The sequence below is a fragment of the Prunus persica genome, chromosome G3 (genome assembly GCF_000346465.2).
Source record: "Prunus persica cultivar Lovell chromosome G3, Prunus_persica_NCBIv2, whole genome shotgun sequence".
In the NCBI taxonomy this organism is placed as follows: Eukaryota; Viridiplantae; Streptophyta; class Magnoliopsida; order Rosales; family Rosaceae; genus Prunus; species Prunus persica.
In genome coordinates this window covers 5691417-5710901 of record NC_034011.1, presented here as the reverse complement: position 1 = coordinate 5710901, position 19485 = coordinate 5691417, and the positions used below count along the sequence as shown (strand labels likewise).

Genomic DNA, 19485 nt, shown 5'->3' with positions numbered 1-19485 from the left:
TCCTCTCTCTCTCTCTCTCTCTCTTTTATCCATGCATCTTCCTCCTCACCCATCCATATCCAGCCATCCATCTTGCTCTTACACTACACTGGAGTACTATACTATGCCATTACTTAAATCCCAAGCCACCCACGTTCTTTTCTCTTGATCTTTCACTCAATTCAAGGGCATTATCGACATTTCAACCCCCTGCCAGCACCAAAAATTACTTTCACTCTCTGTCATGTAAAGTGTAACTACATGAACCATATATAAACACACCACAACTGCCCCTTCCATTTACCCATTGCACCCGAAAAAAAAGCAATGACGAAAAACCAAGACTTGCAAGAATCCGTCACTTTACCTGGAAAACCCTCCCCATTTGCCGCCGAATGCTGGTTCGATGACACTTGTATCCTCGACATGGACTACTTTGTCAAAACCCTAGCCGGCATCAAAGCCAAAGGCGTACGTCCCGACCTCATCGGCTCCATAATCACCCACTACGCCTCCAAATGGCTCCCGGACCTCTCCGGAGAAGCCCTCTCCGACCAAAGAAGCCTAATTAGCTTAGAGTCCTCCCCGGAATCCGTCACCGCCTTGTGGATGAGAAAACGCTTCTTCGTCGAAACCCTAGTCGGCGTCCTCCCCCCGGAGAAGGACTCCATCCCATGCAACTTCCTCCTCCGCCTCCTACGCACCGCCAACATGGTTGGGGTGGAGCCCACGTACCGCGCCGAGCTTGAAAAGAGGATATCGTGGCAGCTGGACCAAGCCTTGTTGAAGGAGCTCATGATACCTTCTTTTAGTCACACGTGCGGTACTTTGCTGGACGTTGAGCTTGTGATTAGGTTGGTGAAGAGGTTTGTGAACTTGGATGAGACTGCTAAGAGCGGAGCTGCCATGGTCAAGGTGGCAAAGCTTGTGGATTGTTATCTTGCTGAAGCCGCCACGGATGCATATTTGAGCTTGAATGAGTTTGCGGCGCTTGCTGGAGCTGTGCCTAGCCACGCCCGTGCCATGGATGATGGGTTGTACAGAGCCATTGATACTTATCTCAAAGTAAGGTCTATGGTATTTAATGGATTTAATTGCCTAATTAGTTGACAATTAATTGGGATAAATGTGAATTAATTAGGTAAAAAAATGTTGCAGCATGAGTGTACATATATTTTATCGAAAAGAACATGGTACATGAAGAAGACTTAAACTAAAGAAACAAGCTTAAATCTTATCATGTCGGTCCTGAGGACATGGCTGTCTTGTCACCACCAGCAAAGATATCTGAGAGGGGTTTAGGTGGCTTCTCTCATAGGACTAGTAAATTGACATAAATGCCCTTTGTTTTGGGTAGGAAGTGGTCGGCCCTAAAGCTTTCTGCATTTGGTTTTTCTGTTGTTCAGTAGTGAGCATGAGAAAAAAGGTGCATATTTGTATGATTGAATTATTTTTTTGGTCCAATTGAAGCATCCTACCCCTTACTCAGTATCAAACACTTTTATATTCTAACATTTAGAGCTTTTAAGTGTAGGAAAAATGTTCTATCACTAAATTGTTTGATATGTTATATTGTTGCAAAATTAGAGGCGGATTCTCATTTAAATATATGATCTAAATCAATAATTTGACGACATAACATAACATTTTATGTTATCAGATTGTAAAAAGAACCCCAATAAATTACCTATGGTATGCAACCTACAGAAACTTGGGGTTGATGTGAAACATGGATATCTAATTTAACCGTTATTCAAAAGTTTAATATATAACTTCCGTCGTGGCAGGCGCATCCTGGAGTATCCAAGCAAGATCGAAAGAGTCTTTGTAGGCTAATCGACTGTCGAAAGCTCTCCCCAGAGGCATCTCTCCATGCTGCACAAAACGAACGCCTGCCTGTCCGGGCAGTGATCCAAGTCCTCTTCTCAGAGCAAAACAAGCTTCACAGGCACATTGATTGGAGTGGCTCGTTCAGTGCCAGCACCAGAAGCCCAAACCCCTTTCTTGACGCCCCAGCTCGGTCCCTCTCGAAGCGCGAAATGAATGCGATGCAAATGGAGATAAGGAAATTGAAAGAAGAGGTGCTCAGGCTTCAAAGCCAGTGCAGCTCCATGCAAGTGCAGGCAGAGAGGAAAGAGAAAAAGAAAGCTGGGATTTTCAAGTGGAGTAGGAATTTAGGGATAATGCCTTCGTTTAGGAGTGCGGGTGTGGTGAAGATTAATGAGGGTGGAGATGGGAATGTTGAGTATGGGAAACAAACGCCTATGGATATGAAGACCAGGTTGGTTAGAGCTAGAGCTACTCCAAAGTGGAGAAACTCTTTATCTTAGGGTAGAGGATTGATGGTCTTTTTTTTTCTTCTTTCCCTTCTTCTTTCTAATGTGTTGTTAAATGTGTTGTGACCTGAGAAGTAATAAAACTGATCAAAGTGATCTCTGATTAATAAGTTCATGTAACACATCTCATTCAACTCCGCTATGAAGGGAGGAAGGATCTGATTTAGGCATTGGATCTTCTGTCAAAGAAGTGTTTTTTGTCCAATTCAGTTCACTGAATAAAAAATGTAAGGCAATAAGTGACTCCAATTAGAAGTCATTTCTTCCTCACAAGAATTTCAAGGCTAGAATATGTCAAAGTTAACATCTCATAAAGCTTGATGTCAAAAATATTACTTTAAAATTTTTACTAAATGTCAAATTGCCACCGAAGCTATCAAATTTAAATTTAACATTTGCATTTAACATTTTCCTTTATAAATTCCAACTCTCGTGCAAAGATAATGCTTTCTATCATTGAAGCTAACTCCTATTTATATAAATTTAAATTTCTCATGAAATTGGGGGTTAATAACTTTTTTCTCATCCTAATAACAAGTTGTCCTTGTGAGTTTACACATTTCAAATTTGATTTGTGCACGTCAACTTATTAGGAGAACAATATCTTATTCATAAGAGCCAAACTAAAGTTGTTATAGTCAAAGTACATGTGGTGGTGTGTATCTCATCCTTGTTAGACTCGTGCTGCTTTTAAGCTCAGCTTAGTCGGTGACAATTGCAGCTTAACACTTGAAGATAACTTGCATACAGATACTTTTCTGGTCTATAATTTGTGTTAGTTTGCATAAATTGTGGCAGTTTAAGTTAGTTAAACAGACAACAAAAGATAATATTTCTTGTCCATTAAAAAAAAAAAAAAAAACAGTCCCATTATCCATTAACCGTTAAACCTCATGCAAAACCCTCTGGGAAGACAATGCTCTCAGAGTTCAAAAATGGCAGTTTCAGCTCAAAGCTCTCAAATTCCTAACACCCAACACCTTCCCAATCCTCAATTCCCCAAGACCCACAAGCTCGAAACCCTTGGTTTCTCTCACAAGCTCCAAACCCACCAAATTTCCTTTAGAAAAACCCAAGAAATGACAGTCTGCAGCACCTCCTCTATCTCCACACAGAACCCGAACTCCAATTTGAACGAGTTTTGCCGCCATGGGAATCTTGAAAAAGCTCTGAAGCTCTTGGATTCAATGCAGGAGCTTCAAATTAAAGTGGAAGAAGATGCTTACATTGCTTTGGTTAGGCTGTGTGAGTGGAAGAGAACACACGAGGAAGGAGCTCGTGTGTACTCTTATGTATCGAATTCCACGACCCTTTTGAGCGTTAAGCTTGGTAATGCCTTGTTGAGCATGTTTGTGAGGTTTGGTAATTTGGTTGATGCTTGGTATGTGTTTGGGAGAATGGGGGAGAGGGACGTGTTTTCTTGGAATGTTTTGGTTGGTGGGTATGCGAAAGCTGGGTTCTTTGATGAGGCTTTGAATTTGTATCACAGAATGTTGTGGGTTGGGATTGTGCCTGATGTGTATACATTTCCTTGTGTTCTTAGGACTTGTGGGGGCGTCCCGGACTTGGCGAGGGGAAGGGAGATTCATGTACACGTGATTAGATTTGGGTTTGAGTCGGATGTTGATGTGGTTAATGCTTTGATTACAATGTATGTAAAATGTAGTGCCGTTGGTAGTGCACGGATGTTGTTTGATAGAATGCCTAGGAGGGATAGGATCTCGTGGAATGCTATGATTTCGGGGTATTTTGAAAATGGAGAATTTTTGGAAGGATTGAGATTGTTTCTCATGATGCTTGAATCTTCAGTTTATCCGGATTTGATGACTATGACTAGCTTGATATCTGCTTGTGAGCTTCTTAGTGACTGTAAGTTAGGGAGGGAAATCCATGGTTTTGTCATGAGAACAGAGTTTGCGGAGGATGTTTCAGTGTGTAATGCTTTAATTCAGATGTATTCAATCATTGGGCATTTTGAGGAAGCAGAAAAAGTTTTTTCTAGAACGGAATATAAAGATGTGGTGTCATGGACATCGATGATTTCGTGTTATGGTAATAATGCACTGCCTGACAAGGCTGTGGAATCCTACAGAATGATGGAGCGAGAGGGTATCATGCCAGATGAAATAACCATAGCCAGTGTTCTATCTGCTTGCGCTTGTTTAGGGAATTTAGATATGGGTATGAAGCTTCATGAGCTTGCTTACAGAACTGGGTTCATATCGTATGTGATAGTTGCCAATACGCTCATTGATATGTATTGTAAGTGTAAATGCGTTGATAAGGCTTTGGAAGTGTTCCATGGCATCCCAGGAAAGAATGTCATATCTTGGACTTCAATCATACTTGGCCTTCGGATCAACAATCGGTGCTTCGAGGCTTTGATTTTCTTTCGGCAAATGAAACTCAGTCTAAAACCAAATTCTGTTACCTTGGTTTCTGTCCTGTCTGCTTGTGCTAGAATAGGAGCTTTGATGTGTGGAAAGGAAATTCATGCCCATGCGTTAAGGACTGGTGTAGCATTTGATGGTTATTTACCTAATGCGCTTCTAGACATGTATGTAAGGTGTGGAAGGATGGGATCTGCATGGAACCAGTTTAACTATAACAAAAAGGATGTTGCGGCATGGAATATCCTTCTAACTGGCTATGCACAGAGGGGGCAAGGAAGGCATGCCGTCGAGCTATTTAACCGTATGGTTGAGTCTCATGTAGATCCAGATGAGATCACATTTATTTCATTGTTATGTGCTTGTAGTAGGTCTGGCATGGTTGGCGAAGGTTTGGAGTATTTTAGAAGCATGAAACTTAATTATTCCATCACACCTAATCTCAAGCACTATGCTTGCATTGTTGATCTACTTGGTTGTGCTGGGCAATTGGATGATGCTCACGAGTTTATACGGAAGATGCCTATAAATCCAGATCCAGCTATATGGGGAGCCTTGTTGAATGCATGCATGATCCACAAGCAGGTTGAACTTGGTGAACTTGCAGCTCATCAAATTTTAAAAATGGATACAGAAGGTGTTGGGTATTATGTACTTATCTGTAATCTCTATGCTCAATGCGGTAAGTGGGAAGAAGTTGCAATAGTAAGAAAGATGATGAAGAAAAGGGGCCTGACTGTAGATCCTGGGTGCAGTTGGGTGGAAGTAAAGGGAAAGGTTCATGCTTTCCTAAGTGGTGATAATTTCCACCCTCAAATAAAGGAACTAAATGCAGTTATGGAGGGATTTTATGAGAAAATGAGATCAGTGGGATTCAGAGAGCCCGAAAACAGTCCTACAGATGAAGTTGAAGCTTTTAAAGCTGAGATTTTTTGTGGACACAGTGAGAGACTAGCAGTTGCATTTGGGCTCATTAATACAGCTCCTGGGATGCCAATATGGGTGACTAAGAACCTTTACATGTGCCAAAGCTGCCACAGTACTATCAAATTTATCTCTAAGGTTGTGCGTCGGGACATTTCTGTAAGAGATACTGAAAAGTTTCACCATTTTAAGGATGGCTCCTGCACTTGTGGGGATGAAGGTTACTGGGGAAGCTCCAATAAATGAGCTGACGAAGGAATACTTAATCTTAGAGAACGGTGCAGTAGAATTCAGAAATGACAACTTCTGGCTCATGCTAAACATCTAGTAGGGAGGCTGCAGATCGTTGATTATCTCCTTAATTTCAAAGTCTACTTAAATGCTAAGCAAATTGGCAGAAAGATGATGTGCAACATATATCACAAGAGAGGAAGTAGCTACTTTTCTGCTCTGTCATTACAATCAACTGGAAAAAAAATGATTGGAATTTTGTGAGGCCCTTGCAATAAAAATTTTGTTAGTACTATGCTCCGCAGGGCATTGTTATCTCATAACATTTGTTAGCATGGTGTAATTTTATCATACATGATTTCCTTGTAAAGTAAGTAATCGTTTATAAAATTGTAAATTACAAATACAGTGTCATGTCGGATCTTATCTTTCTCATCATTTTGCAACATAATTTATGCTTTATCACTACTATTTTGGAGCAACCTAATAAGCCTGAAATATACTAGCAGCCTAACAGATAATGTACTTATCTTTGCAATAAGCATAGATTACAAGCTTTGCCCATCTCCGATGGATACGAAGGTTGGAATGGACATGCAATGAATTTATTGGCATGTGAGAGTCCTATATTATTAATATCTCCATGGCCCTGTTTATCTCAAATGCAATAATAATTCTGAACTTGGATTTGTTTTCTGCAGATTTGGTGACTTCAATTCGACTTTCATGTATGGCCTAAAAACTAATTCAACTTCCGGAATTGTGCATGACATACGTAGTTTAACATATCTATTCCATTTGACAGAGCTCCTGGTAATGTCTAATGTCTCTGTATCAATTCTGGTATTCTTGTTTTTTCATTCAATTCCTTGCAGGGTACATTTGAGATGAGTTTACAAACCAAGATCTTGCAAGAAACTTGAATACGACCCTTCTTTAAGGAAATGGAGAACACAAATTTTAGCAGAGTGAAAGAAAAGGAAGCTGAATGTTTCTAGTAAAACAACAAGCTGTTATAGCGTCTCACACAAATCAATCTTATACACAAATCAAAGAATAGCCAAGCTTGACACAGTTATTCAAAGCTTAAGGCATGTTGCCTTTGCTTATATATACCTAAGAAAAAAATTATAGTAAAAACAATGGAGAAGGAAAAGAATCAATACACATTTCCAATGATACACAAGAGGAACTGAACTTCTGTTCACAATTTCACTGCTTTCTTGATTGTCTTCATAGATGACTTTATGAAGTTGTTTTCTGTAGCATAGCTCTCCTCATCATCACTAGTTACCATGGGCTTCTTTCGCATGCAGTCAACACCCTTTTTCATGCCCAATATTATAGACGGAGACGATGGAATTCGTCGAAAGGCTCTGGCACTCTCAGACCTTGCAAGTTTTCTTTCCTTTCCATTACTCTGATCCCTTCTTTCCTTCCCTTCAAAACTCTTCCTGCTAACAACTCCCTTAACAGGAGTACCCAGTTCATGTGCATTGCCATCCTTCTCTTGGACAATTGACTGCCGCTTTTCATCATTAACCGGCACACCTTTTTTGACAACCGCTTCGGGACGCTTCAGATTCTCGACCTCCTGTGGATACTTCAAATTCATTTTTCTGATTATATCACCAGTCTTGTCTATTTCACTTTCATTTTCATTCTGAGGACCAAACTCTTCTGGAGAACCGTCTAACAGAATTTGAAGCCACTTCTCTACATTCCCCTTCCCACGCTGTTTCCTGCTTTCTTCATCCTCCTCAATATCTGGTTCTCGAAGGACAGGAAATTGAAATTTGTGATTCCTCTCTTCTATTTCCAGTGTCCTCATTTTATTCTCTATTAAGTTCTCATCCTCTAATGCATCAATGTACCTGGCCTTCTCCTCAAGGTTGTCAATAGACAATCGTTTTGTGGGTCTTTGCAGTTCCTCGTTTAGCTCTATTTGCCCATCTTCTTCACTCTGTGATAAAGCAGCATTAGATGCCTTCTGTTCTTCCTCTAGAAACACTCTTAGTTCCTTGTGTAAAACTCTTCTTGGCTTGCTTGCTGGTAGATAAAGAACTGTCTTACTTTCTCTCTCCTCAGCTAAGGCATCATCCGTTCTTGATCTCTTCCTTGCTTGTTCCCACTCAGGCCTTATCTGTGTCTCAAGCTCATCTCTTTGTTTGTATTTTTTATGAAGTTCTTTCTCTGAGGCATCACACATTGCCTTTTGTGCCTCAAGTCTTGCCATGAGTGCACTACTTGCAGCCTGGTTCAGTCTCAACTGCTCTTTATAAATGACAGACCTTAAGCCAAAAAACCAGAAAGGAAAAGGGTCAGTGAAGCAGTTTGAAAAAAATTATATTAAAAAAAAAAGACAAATCTTCTACAAACAATCTTACTGGTGCATAGCATCTCGAATCATCTTTTCAAGTGTAGTCCTATATGATGATTGTGCCTCTGCTAGCCGCCGGCACTTCTCTGCTCTTCTCCTACGCTTTATCAATGTCAGTTCCAAGTTTTGAATGGTGAGCTTTTCCTCTTCGTTTTTTTGCCTCAATTCATTCACTTCATCATCCAGATTTTGTATCTCTCCCTGCATCTTTGCAGTTTGTTCTCTTTGTTTTAAGGAATCTCTTGCCACGACAATGCCTTGGTATGGGTTTGTAATGAAGTTCGGGTTCTCATTTTCGTTCGAAACAATACGATTCCCTTTTCTTGCAGCTAATACAATCCAAAAAAAAAAAAAACTTTATAACACCTGTCATTACTATACACATATACAAAAAAATGTTGAGTATTTGTTATATAAGCACTGACCAATTGCAGGAGAGTATGGCTGTATCTGCTTATTGTAGTCCAGGGATTTCAAAACAGATGAAGAGCCATATGACTCCCTTCGAGATACCACAATAGCAGCCGGAGCTAGGCCCACATGCTCTTTAGATTCCACGTAATGTTGCGGAAAAGAATGAGAATCTACATTCTGTGAAGAATTGAGTTCCTCATTTTCACCGTCAGAGAAGAGAAATGAGAATGCTCTGTGCCTGCCAATGTTGTGAAAGGACACAATTTGTCACAAATCAATGTTTTTGAATAGAAAAGCAACTAAGCATAGAAATATGAAGTAAACCCACCTGAAATCTGAGTTGGAAGAAGCAAATATGGATAAGAACTGGTTCACTGATATACCCAACTGAAAATCCCACCATGGAATGAGAAATTCTAGCATATTATGCTTCTTCTTGCAGGCTTGCCACTGTAGTATCCTCAAATTGCTTGGGACAGTCAATCCTCCCCCTAGATTTTCAGCAAAAGACCACAGGTTACAAATGCGTGTGTGTGTGTGTGTGTGTGTGAGAGAGAGAGAGAGAGAGAGAGAGAGAGAGAGAGAGAGAGAGAGATAGAGAAATTAGTGATGAGTCATATACTTGAGCAAGGAAACCAATGATCTATGTCCCAAGCAAGAGGAGAAGCAGAATCAGCATGGTAATACAGAACATTGCCATATGGATCGACTCGAATTACTGCAGGATCAAAGCCAGCATTCCTGAAATTCAACATAAGCAGAAACATTAAGAAAAAGAGTGTCATAATTGAATTCTCCAAGTTTGCTCATGTTGAAAGGTTTATGGAGCAAAATTAACAGGGTTACCCAAGGTGGTTGAGCTGCTTCCACAACAGACTAACAAAAATCTTGGGCCTGGTAGTAGGTTTTGCTTTCGGGTCGATAATGGGAAACATCTGCTCTAAATCTCTTGCTCTCAAATCCTGAAAACCAAATTATATCACAAAAACCAGCATTCACAGAATGAAAAACATTAAAGAAAGCCAATTACTGCAAACACATTTAAAAGCACCCAAAAAAAAATAAAATTAATGCTGTTAGAACAAAACACGGGGCATCCAAGACATAGTTCAATTTCAATTACCACATTTCAAGTAAATCCGATGACCTTTCATAATTCCAGACAAAAACCCCCAAATTCTGGATGAAACCAATGACAATCCTATAAACGTTTATACGAAAGATCTTCCAACCAATTATCAGAGAAACAAATAAATTGAACATAGTAATGTTTAATTCTCTGCACATATAACTTTCCTGAGCTGTCCAGTTTCAAAAACCCAAATCAGCTTATATGCTAAAGCCCAATTTTCAATTTTGTCCCTCTATTTCCACTTTCCAGGGAAGCAAACAGAAAGTTAGAAACGATCATATCTCTTACCTCCTGTTGCTGCAGACAGTAAGGCATGAAAGTGAAAGGAGGGCCATGGCTGTAAGGTCCAGAACTGCGATCACGGCAGAGCTTCGCGTAGGCTTTTGGGTACCCAAGACCATCATCAATTGCCATTTCATCTGCTGTGAATGAGTAATCGAAAGCCATTGTTCTTCACTTGGATGCACTAAACAGAAACAGGGGAAGATATTGGTTTAGCTCAAGATACAAGTTAACGGTCACATTGGTTTTTTTGTGTTTTAAAAAGATTGAAGAGTTTCAAATTTGGGCTGACACGTGAGCAAAACGGTAGGGCGGTGGTGTAACGGCTAGATATGGCCTGGTCCACAGTGATTATGATAATTAAATCTTTATAGCAAAGTCTTGCCCACTTCCATCTATCTTGGATTTTATTTGATGAAAGCATTTTTGGACCTATTTGTTTTGGACATATGAATTTGATAGAAAGCTATCACCAATTCAATAACACAATGTTGATTATAATTCAAAATGGAAGTGGGTGGCAAAAGGAAGAAACAAACAACTTGACTTCAGTTGTATGGGTAAATATATTTAATCACTCATATAATTGAAAAGAAAATAATTCCAGTCTTCGGTGTGAAAATAATTTCAAACGATGCTTCATAGTACAAGTAAAAGACTTATGCTCCTTTAATCATGAACTTTTTTTTTTTTTCCAAGTGATTAGGTGGAATACGTTGAATGGAAAACTTGAGGTTCAATTCTCTTGTTCAAATCAAAAGAAATAAAGAAGCAATCATTTCCTTCATCATTCTAAGTTTGAACAAACAAATAAACACACCCTTAAAAGCCGGCGGAAAGCCCCTTGTGTGCGCATCCAATATAATTGTTCCACAAGGCCCCACAAAAGTAAGGGGCATAGCTACTAGTGTTCTTGTAATTAAGTAAAGATTAAAAAAGAGAGTAGGTAATTAAGTCCTTCAATTTGTGATGATATGGCTTATTAGTAAATTACAATGCTCGGATTAAAGTCAATTTTGTTAGTTAACATATTTCACTCAAAAGTTCCTAAGTGTTTTGCCCAAGCATTTGCTATTTTGGTATCTGTAATCAAACCATGTTCTCTAATACATAAATTTCATTTCTCTGGTTAACTTGTAGACCAACGTGATTTACTATTTACCGTAGCTAATTCGTTGTTGAAAGTGTTTTTATAAAAAGTTCTTCTACTAGAAGACATGGTATGAATGCCGCGGATCTATGTGGAAGTGTTTTTATAGGAAACATTTCTGCTCATGAGAAAAATTATCAGCTATTGATGAATAGTTGATTCTTTGATCCCTGTCAAAGACTTGTTGGATGCAACCGGTGTTCCAATTGTCAAAATCTTTTTCTTGCTCACAAAAACGAACTCTATAACTCATTTGAACTAATTCTATAATATGATGATTCGAATTGTTCATTTTGTATAACCTCATTTAAGAATTATATCTTTAAGAAAAAAAAAAAAATTCAAATATGATATCGTTAAGTCATTTGCAATGATCGTAATTATTTAAGTGTTTATCAATTTCATATTAAATAAAAAATTTTGGCCAAATTTTCGTGTGCTTGGATTAGATGACCTGTAAAACTCATCAAGTGTATGACAAATGGACTCCATTAAAGGAAGATTTGCCAGATCTGACGTACGGACCATGTTTGGTCCAAGAAAGTCAAGAACAGTGAAAGTGATGGTGAATTTAACCCATGTCTTGGAATCAAAGCTATAACCAAGCAAAGAAATAGTTTTACTACCAACACTTCTTTCTCTAAAATTATAAAACATTTACACACATTATCCAAACAACTAAATGAGTAGATATCATCAAAGGGGAGTTAATCTTTGGAGTACAACCATATAAATTATAATAATTGAAATCAAGTTCGGCTTTTCTCCCTCAATGTATTGTTGTTCATCTCTATTGGATGGCCCCTCCTCCTAGTGTTTGTAAAATCAACACTGATGGTAGCAGAATTAATTTCTCTGGTCTTATTGGGGTTGTTGGTTTGTTAAGAGACTCTTGTGGGAGTTGGATCAAGGGTTTCTTTGTGAATCTAGGCTATGGTTCCATCATTGAGGCTGGGTTATGGGGGCTTTTTTGGGGGCTTAATATGGTTTGGGATGCTAGTTTTTGCATGGTAGAGATTGAGTGTGATGCTACTTCTGCTGTGGCTTTGTTAAAAAGTCCTATTGTGTCAACACACCCTTTCTTTAGTATTATCAATTGTTGCAAAATGAAGATTTATGAGGATTGGTGCTGCTTTGTGAAGCATATTTTCTGTGAACAAAACTGTGTTGCGGATGCCTTGGCTGCGAAAGGTTATGATTTTGGTCCTTGCCTCCATGTGTTTTTGGAGGCTCCGGCTTTTCTTAATGCCATGTTAGCTGCTGATGTTCGAGGTGTTGCTAGACCTCGTCTAGTTTCTGTTTAGTGAAAAAAAAGAAGAAGCTTTTTTCTTTTTCTTAATTTTTATGTTCAAATGCTGTTTTAGAAGCCTAAACGACCTCAAAAGCCCAAAACCCACCATATGGCTCTGATACTAAATTGTCACATCCCGGGATCAACTTCACCGTAGGACGATATTGTTCGCTTTGGGCCCCCCTCTCTGGCCTTCACGGTTTTATTTTTGGGAGCTCACGACCAACTTCCCAGTGAGTCACCCATCCTGGGATTGCTCTGGCCCCCAATTCGCTTAACTTCGGAGTTCCTACGACTCCGAAGCTAGTGAGCTCCCAAAAGGTCTCGTGCTAGATGGATGCGGGTATGCACATAGAAGGCACATCACCCCCTCTTCGTTGGTTGATGTGAGATCTTACAATTCATGTGTGTATTCAACATAAGATGTGTCTGTTAAGATCTATGGTTGCTGATGTACATTTTTTGGGATCAACGTTTGTAGTGTTTTATGGGTTTTGTATATTTTTTATGCTTTAATTTTTTTTTTTATTGATATGATAAAATTATAGCTGCACCACTCAAATGGATTATGAAAATACATAACAAGTAAATGGAAAAGGAAAGAGCAAACAAGATTATAACGCTTGGAGTGTGGGAGAGAGTAGAATGTTGTTGCAACTCATGGTTGATGCTGCATCCCGTGGATGGCGTGATGCTAATGGAATGCTAAGCAAGGCAACTGTAGAAACCAAAATACTCCTGTGGATGGCGTGAGCAGCAGAGTTATATTATATGTGGGATGCCATTAAGGAGACCCTAAATTTGGATGAACGTGCTCGTTATAAAGCGCTTTCTTTGTTGAATCCTAACACAAAAAAAGATACATTTTTGAAAATGTCTGCTGAGGAGCACTCAAATTGGATATCCTACAATTTGGAATGAGTGATATTTTTTGAGAATTTTTTGGAATGACTAGTTTGTTTGGAATGATTGGTTTTTGTGATTGTTTTTTGGTTGATAATGCATCAGGATATTTGGACTATTTGTTTTGTTTATCAAACATTGTTGTTTATGTTTAAATACTCTATTGGTTATTAAATAGTTGATGATGAATTCATCAACTTGTTTTGCTTTTCTAAATCCTTTATTTCTTTTGAAAATCTGAAATTTATTATTAATTGCAATTTGTTATTAGCTCAAGTGCATATGTGTGACTTGTAATTTGGATTTTTTTATTTCATGTTGTTTAAAATTTTATTTCATGTTGTTCAACTAACATCAGTGTAATCTTAAGAAAGTTTATTTAAAAATATGTTAAAGAAATTATATATGTCTGGAATAAAAGCCATACAAATCTTAAGAAAGTTTATTAAAAAAATTATATAGAAGTTTTCTGAAAGTCTATCAAGTTCTATGAAATCTGGCACTTAAACAAAATCTTTTCAAACGCTCTAGAATCCTAATTGAATACACCCCCTTAAATTACAGAGGTAGGTACTTAAATCGATAAACTTGGGATCTTAACATTTTGAATTTTTTTTTGAAAAAATTGGTTTTGGCTTGAACTAGCTAGTTCAATTCTTGATTTTTGTAACTTAAGAACTGAAGTGGACCGATTATGTGATATCATTATCAGCCCATATATTGATATATCACGGTCTCAACCTCCCTCATATCCCTCACAATCTAACAACCTCCATTCACACCTCCAACGTCGTCATCTACTGTCTTTTTGCAAATTTCACTTGGGCAAATCATGTTCATTGCCTTAACGACTCTTGGTAGAGCTAGAGTCGTATTCATTGCCTTAGCCTTGTGCAAATGTCACTAAAAAGAATCGTGTACGACTCCATTTATAACGTCTAGTTAGTTTGGCTTCTTCACTATTATTGTACAATATCAATGCCACGTACCACATGAACTTCAAAACTCTATATCATCTGACAAAAGTGGGGAATAAAATAGATAAAAAATTAAAAAAAAAACTTTTATATATACACTAATCAAATTTGAATATCCAATTCCTTGATTAAAAGAAACAAGGATCAAGTAAAGTCTCAATAAAAATTTCGTCTTTTTAATTTCTTTTTATTTTTATACAAACGATATTAAAGACAAGGAATTCGAACACAGAATTTTGGAGTGGATAACCACTCTTAACCGTTTGAGCTAAAAATCGCTTGCTTTAAATTTTCATTAGATACATGCTTTTAATAATAATAATCAGAAAGAGGTCTAATATATAATTTTTCTTTCTTTTATATCCGAATATTTTTGTTATTATTGTTTTACAGGATTAAGAACTTAATAGTGGCCTAAACCCATTCGTAAACAGGTTATTTCGGTGGCTAATCCTAATCATACTCATTTATTTAGGTATGCCAAGAAATTTTTAATAATAAAGTACTCTCATCTCAACTTATTCATCACTTTAAATGAAATTGGACCGATTCCATCATAGATGTTCGGAGCCTCTGCATTTAGGATTTGTGCGTTTATCTGTATTTCATGAAATCTATCTGAACCTCCACATTTAGAATCCATACATTTACCTGCATTTTGTGAAATCTAGTCACTCACAAAAGCCTTAATAGAAGACAGTACGTACTAGTGCAAAGGCAGTGAAAAACTCTCTGATACTTGTAAGTTCTTGTCAAATCGATATCACAAAAGCCTTAAGAAGGAAGATTGTGCAAGTGGAGTCTGCCTTTGGAGAGGGACTTCTCTAGTTGCAAATTCTCCACCCATGCAGTGATTAGGAGAGAGATAAAGAGAGGGCGCACCATATCAAGGATAAGGAACCATTTCTCCTCCTTTTGGCCTTTTCTTGAAAATTTATTGCTATAGATTAGCCTAATGACATCCTCAATTAGTGTAGTTGTTTGCTAAGTAACCCACCACACAATAACCATGTAAGGATCATTAGTACTGATTCTATGATGGCAAATGTTAGTATCTGGTAGCGCGTAAATGAGGCCAAAACTAGATAAAAAATTGTCACGTCATTTAGTAAACAACTTAAGTGAAAGTATGTATCACTACTCATATTGATCACTTGGTTTAATCTCTTTGTAAGTTAAATTTTGACTAAAGCAATAGTATTTTTATTTTCTTATGAAAAGTTTTAATTTTTTTTTTAATAAAAATAATAATCTGTTTTAAATTAATCTAATTTACGAGAAAGTGAATTTGAACTCGAATGCAAGAGGCAATTCCACATCTGCAGAAAAGTTTTACTTTTAATTCTGAAAATCATATCCAACTTCCAAAGTCCTTGTTATTTAGGATAAAATGAACATTGTAGTAGACTTCCTAGTTCCTAGGATAAAATTCAGCATGCACCACAATTAGACATTTCAAATTTTCATATATAGTTAAGTTAGTTTGCAATGATATTTTGTATACACCACCAACTTAAAGTTACACTCATAACACTACTATCTCCCTCCCCTCCTCCCCAACTCCACCATGGAAGAAGAAGCCCCCTCACTCTCCACCACCACCACAAGCCCTCTCCTCCTCCACGAGCGGTGTGGCCACCACCTCCGCCTCAAAACCACGCTCTGCGCCGAGCTCTCCGGCGCAGTGGGTGACCTCGGCACCTACATCCCCATCATCCTCGCCCTCACCCTCGTCTCCCACCTCGACCTCAGCACCACCCTCATCTTCACCGCCCTCTATAACTTCACCACCGGCCTCCTCTTCGGCATCCCCATGCCCGTCCAGCCCATGAAGTCCATCGCTGCCGTCGCAATCTCCGAGTCTCCCCACCTCTCCCTCCCCCAAATCGCCGCCGCTGGTCTGTCCACCGCCGGAGTCCTCCTCCTCCTCGGGGTCACCGGCCTCATGTCCTTCCTCTACCGCTTCCTCCCCTTCCCCGTCGTCCGTGGCGTCCAGCTCTCTCAAGGCCTCTCCTTTGCCTTCACCGCCGTTAAGTACATTCGCTTCAATCAAGACCTCGCCGCCTCCAAATCCACCTCCCCTCGGCCCTGGCTCGGCCTCGATGGCCTCCTCCTCGCCCTCTCTTCCCTTCTCTTCATCGTCCTCGCCACCGGATCCGGCGACAACGATCACACTCACAATCCCAGCACTGAAAACACAATCAATCGTCGCCGATCACCAAGACTTAATCAACGACTGAAAGTTTTATCCCAAATTCCTGCAGCTCTCGTAGTTTTCTTATTTGGGCTGATTTTGTGCTTTGTCCGCGACATTTCAATCTTGGGCGATCTCAAATTTGGGCCCTCTAAGATAACCTTGTTGAAGATTACATGGGAAGATTGGAAAATTGGGTTTGTTCGCGGAGCAATTCCCCAAATCCCACTGTCAATCTTAAACTCTGTGATCGCCGTCTGCAAATTATCCGGCGATCTGTTTCCAGACAGGGAGGCGTCAGCGAGGACGGTTTCGATCAGCGTAGGGGTCATGAACTTCGTCGGGTGCTGGTTCGGGGCAATGCCTGTATGCCATGGAGCTGGAGGGCTTGCTGGGCAGTACAGATTTGGAGGGAGGAGCGGGGCTTCGGTTGTGTTTTTGGGGATTGGGAAGTTGGTTTTGGCTCTGCTGTTTGGGAACTCATTTGTGAGTGTTCTGAACCAGTTTCCGATTGGGATTCTTGGGGTGCTCTTGCTTTTTGCTGGGATTGAATTGGCCATGGCTTCGAAAGATATGAATTCAAAGGAAGAGTCTTTTGTGATGTTGGTTTGTGCTGCGGTTTCTTTGACTGGTTCTAGCTCTGCGTTGGGTTTTGGGTGTGGGATTTTGTTGTTTTTGTTGCTCAAATTGAGAGAGTTGGAGTTTTCTAGAGTTGGGTTTCTGAAATCCAAGTCAGAAGAATCATCCAAAGATGATGAAGCTACTAGCTTGATCCCTTGAGGTTTTGGGTTGGCCTGTTTTTGGTTCAAGTTGAAGGTGCTTGCTTGGTGGTAGTTCGTGCAAATACTGCAATGAGGGTTGGTTGCAGTTTTGGATTTTCCCTCCACAGTGCAAGACCAATAATGGAGCCCTTTTAATTTCCTATGTCATGGAATATATGCACTATAGTTTTTGGGTTTTGTTTCTTCTGGACTTTTTTTACATTTACAAGCTACATGTATTATGTTCTTTATTGTGCAGATATAAAATTACAATGATACAATGAAAAAGAGAAGATGTAATAATGTAAAGCCTATATGAGATATGAGATCAGCATTGCTTTTACATTAGTGCTATTTCTCTTCTCAATCTTGAAAGTGGTTTCAAAACTTGAATTCCTTCTTTAATTATCCACACATAAAAAATCGAAGGTTGGTATGATCTAACATTTAAGTCAACAAATCATTCGCTTAAGCATTTCTGCATGATTTTAGTTGTCATGCTAATTAAATAACCCCGAGTCTCCTAAATTAACTGTGATAGATGTGTTCTAGTGAACAATGGTGCCTAAAAATATAGGAAAATGCTAGGGAGACCAACTTTAGATACCAACTTGTGTACCAAATCTCTAATAGAGGTGGAGCCCACCAATACAATGGGTCCCAGACTCTATTAGAGAGTTGGTACACAAGTTGGTATCTAAAGTTGGTTTTCCTAGCATGACCCAAAAATATAGCATAATAAATGAATATTTACGTTATTTTTTTTGTCCTTGTCCTTTTGGTTTGAATTGAATAATACGAGATATTGGGGAACAAGGTGGTCAAGTGTGACAATATGTAAAATTTAGGTGGTTTATTGTAGTATTAAAACCAACAAATAATTATTCAAAAGAAATAAAAATAATTAAATGGTGCTTAATTTCCCACTCCTCTTTTGTCCATTTATACTCCCTATGTTTAAAAAAAATATTTTTTCCTATAATACACAATTTCCAAAAGAAGAGTGAGAACATACAATTTTCAACAAAAGAATCATCCAAAAGAGGAGTGATAACATACAATTTCCAACAAAAAGAGTGTAAGTGGACAAAAGAGGAGTGAGAAAATAAGCTCCCAGAATTAAATTGAATTTTTTTAATCTATATATATAAAGCAAAATGCAGAGAATAGTGAAACATTCAAAATACCAGAAAATGTCATTGGTTAATTCAAACATTAAGAATTGAAATTATTAATTAAATGAGGATAATATGGTAAATTCACACTTTTTCGTATTAAAAAAAATTAAAAAAAAAGAAGATAATGGATCCTATTTTCATGGAACACAACTACCCATAAATCTTTTTAATTCTAAAATTAAAAAAAAAAAAAAAGCCACTCTCAAGTGCGGAAGCGCGTGCAGAGAGGCTAGTAATAGTATAAGAAGGTTAGCAACAAAGTTGAAAACATGAAAAGTACACATTTGAAAACTTGCTACTTGGGTTGGAGAGAACTAGGAGGATTCTAAGGGCCCGTATGGTAATGTTTCTTAAAAACATTTTTGTAATACATTTTTGAAAAATAAAAATGAAAAACGAATTTGCATTTTTAAGATCCGAAAACGCTGATAGCTTAATTATAAAACAATTTCAGAAAACAAAAACACTGAAAATACATCGGGTAACATAAACAATGAATGAATGACTTCTTTCAACTTTGTTGTATATTATTTTCATTAAAATGCATCATGTAGTCAACTTGTAAGTCATTTTTAAAATTTATTTTGTCTTATCCATGAAAAAAAATATATAATTCAACAAATGGAATAAAATTATGTTGTTTAATTTTTTTATTTTTAAAAAAGGCTTATTTATTGTAGTGTCTCTTGAAACTTCGGTTAAATTTCACTTTGCCCCCCAAACTTAAAATGACCCACTTTCGTCCCTTGACCGAGGTTTGGGAACCCACTTTGGCCCTTAATGTCAATTCCATCTAAAAGTTTATTAACTTTGATGACGTGGTATGAGTGTTTTTGTAATTTCGTACACATAGATCATCATCCACCAATTAGATGAGTGACGTGGCAAGTGGTGCCCACCTTCACATTAAAAAAATCATAATTAAATATTCTAATAATTAAAAATAACTAAAAAATAAATTAA

At 38.3% G+C, this 19485-nt stretch overlaps 4 protein-coding genes across 4 annotated transcripts; 3 read left to right on the top strand and 1 right to left on the bottom strand.

Moving 5' to 3' along the window:
* On the top strand, nucleotides 30–2564 carry LOC18783914 (root phototropism protein 3). Its single transcript, XM_007215366.2, has 2 exons — nucleotides 30–1044; nucleotides 1767–2564. Exons 1-2 carry the CDS (start codon nucleotides 307–309, stop codon nucleotides 2307–2309), a joined length of 1281 nt encoding a protein of 426 aa, XP_007215428.1. The 5' UTR covers nucleotides 30–306; the 3' UTR covers nucleotides 2310–2564.
* LOC18783661 (pentatricopeptide repeat-containing protein At1g15510, chloroplastic) lies at nucleotides 2940–6320 on the top strand. Its single transcript, XM_007217219.2, has one exon. The coding sequence runs from the start codon at nucleotides 3209–3211 to the stop codon at nucleotides 5873–5875; it is 2667 nt and encodes an 888-aa protein (XP_007217281.2). The 5' UTR covers nucleotides 2940–3208; the 3' UTR covers nucleotides 5876–6320.
* Nucleotides 6821–10354, bottom strand: LOC18784188 (titin homolog). Its single transcript, XM_007216957.2, has 7 exons — nucleotides 10075–10354; nucleotides 9501–9616; nucleotides 9277–9395; nucleotides 8983–9145; nucleotides 8666–8892; nucleotides 8248–8569; nucleotides 6821–8151 (listed from the first exon to the last, which is right to left on the bottom strand). The coding sequence occupies exons 1-7, from the start codon at nucleotides 10231–10233 to the stop codon at nucleotides 7065–7067; spliced, it is 2193 nt and encodes a 730-aa protein (XP_007217019.1). The 5' UTR covers nucleotides 10234–10354; the 3' UTR covers nucleotides 6821–7064.
* Nucleotides 15788–17692, top strand: LOC18781618 (molybdate transporter 2). The gene has a single exon (XM_007215273.2). The coding sequence runs from the start codon at nucleotides 15957–15959 to the stop codon at nucleotides 17361–17363; it is 1407 nt and encodes a 468-aa protein (XP_007215335.1). The 5' UTR covers nucleotides 15788–15956; the 3' UTR covers nucleotides 17364–17692.

Bases quoted from the DNA above. Each gene is read 5' to 3' on its own strand.
- LOC18783914 (XM_007215366.2), top strand. From the start codon at position 307: ATGACGAAAAACCAAGACTTGCAAGAATCCGTCACTTTACCTGGAAAA. The intron at 1,045-1,766 runs GTAAGGTCTATG...CCGTCGTGGCAG, and splicing joins CCATTGATACTTATCTCAAA to GCGCATCCTGGAGTATCCAA.
- LOC18783661 (XM_007217219.2), top strand. From the start codon at position 3,209: ATGCAAAACCCTCTGGGAAGACAATGCTCTCAGAGTTCAAAAATGGCA.
- LOC18784188 (XM_007216957.2), bottom strand. From the start codon at position 10,233: ATGGCTTTCGATTACTCATTCACAGCAGATGAAATGGCAATTGATGAT. The intron at 9,146-9,276 runs GTATATGACTCA...CTGAAAATCTAG, and splicing joins TCATTGGTTTCCTTGCTCAA to GGGGAGGATTGACTGTCCCA. The intron at 8,152-8,247 runs GTAAGATTGTTT...TTTTGGCTTAAG, and splicing joins ATTCGAGATGCTATGCACCA to GTCTGTCATTTATAAAGAGC.
- LOC18781618 (XM_007215273.2), top strand. From the start codon at position 15,957: ATGGAAGAAGAAGCCCCCTCACTCTCCACCACCACCACAAGCCCTCTC.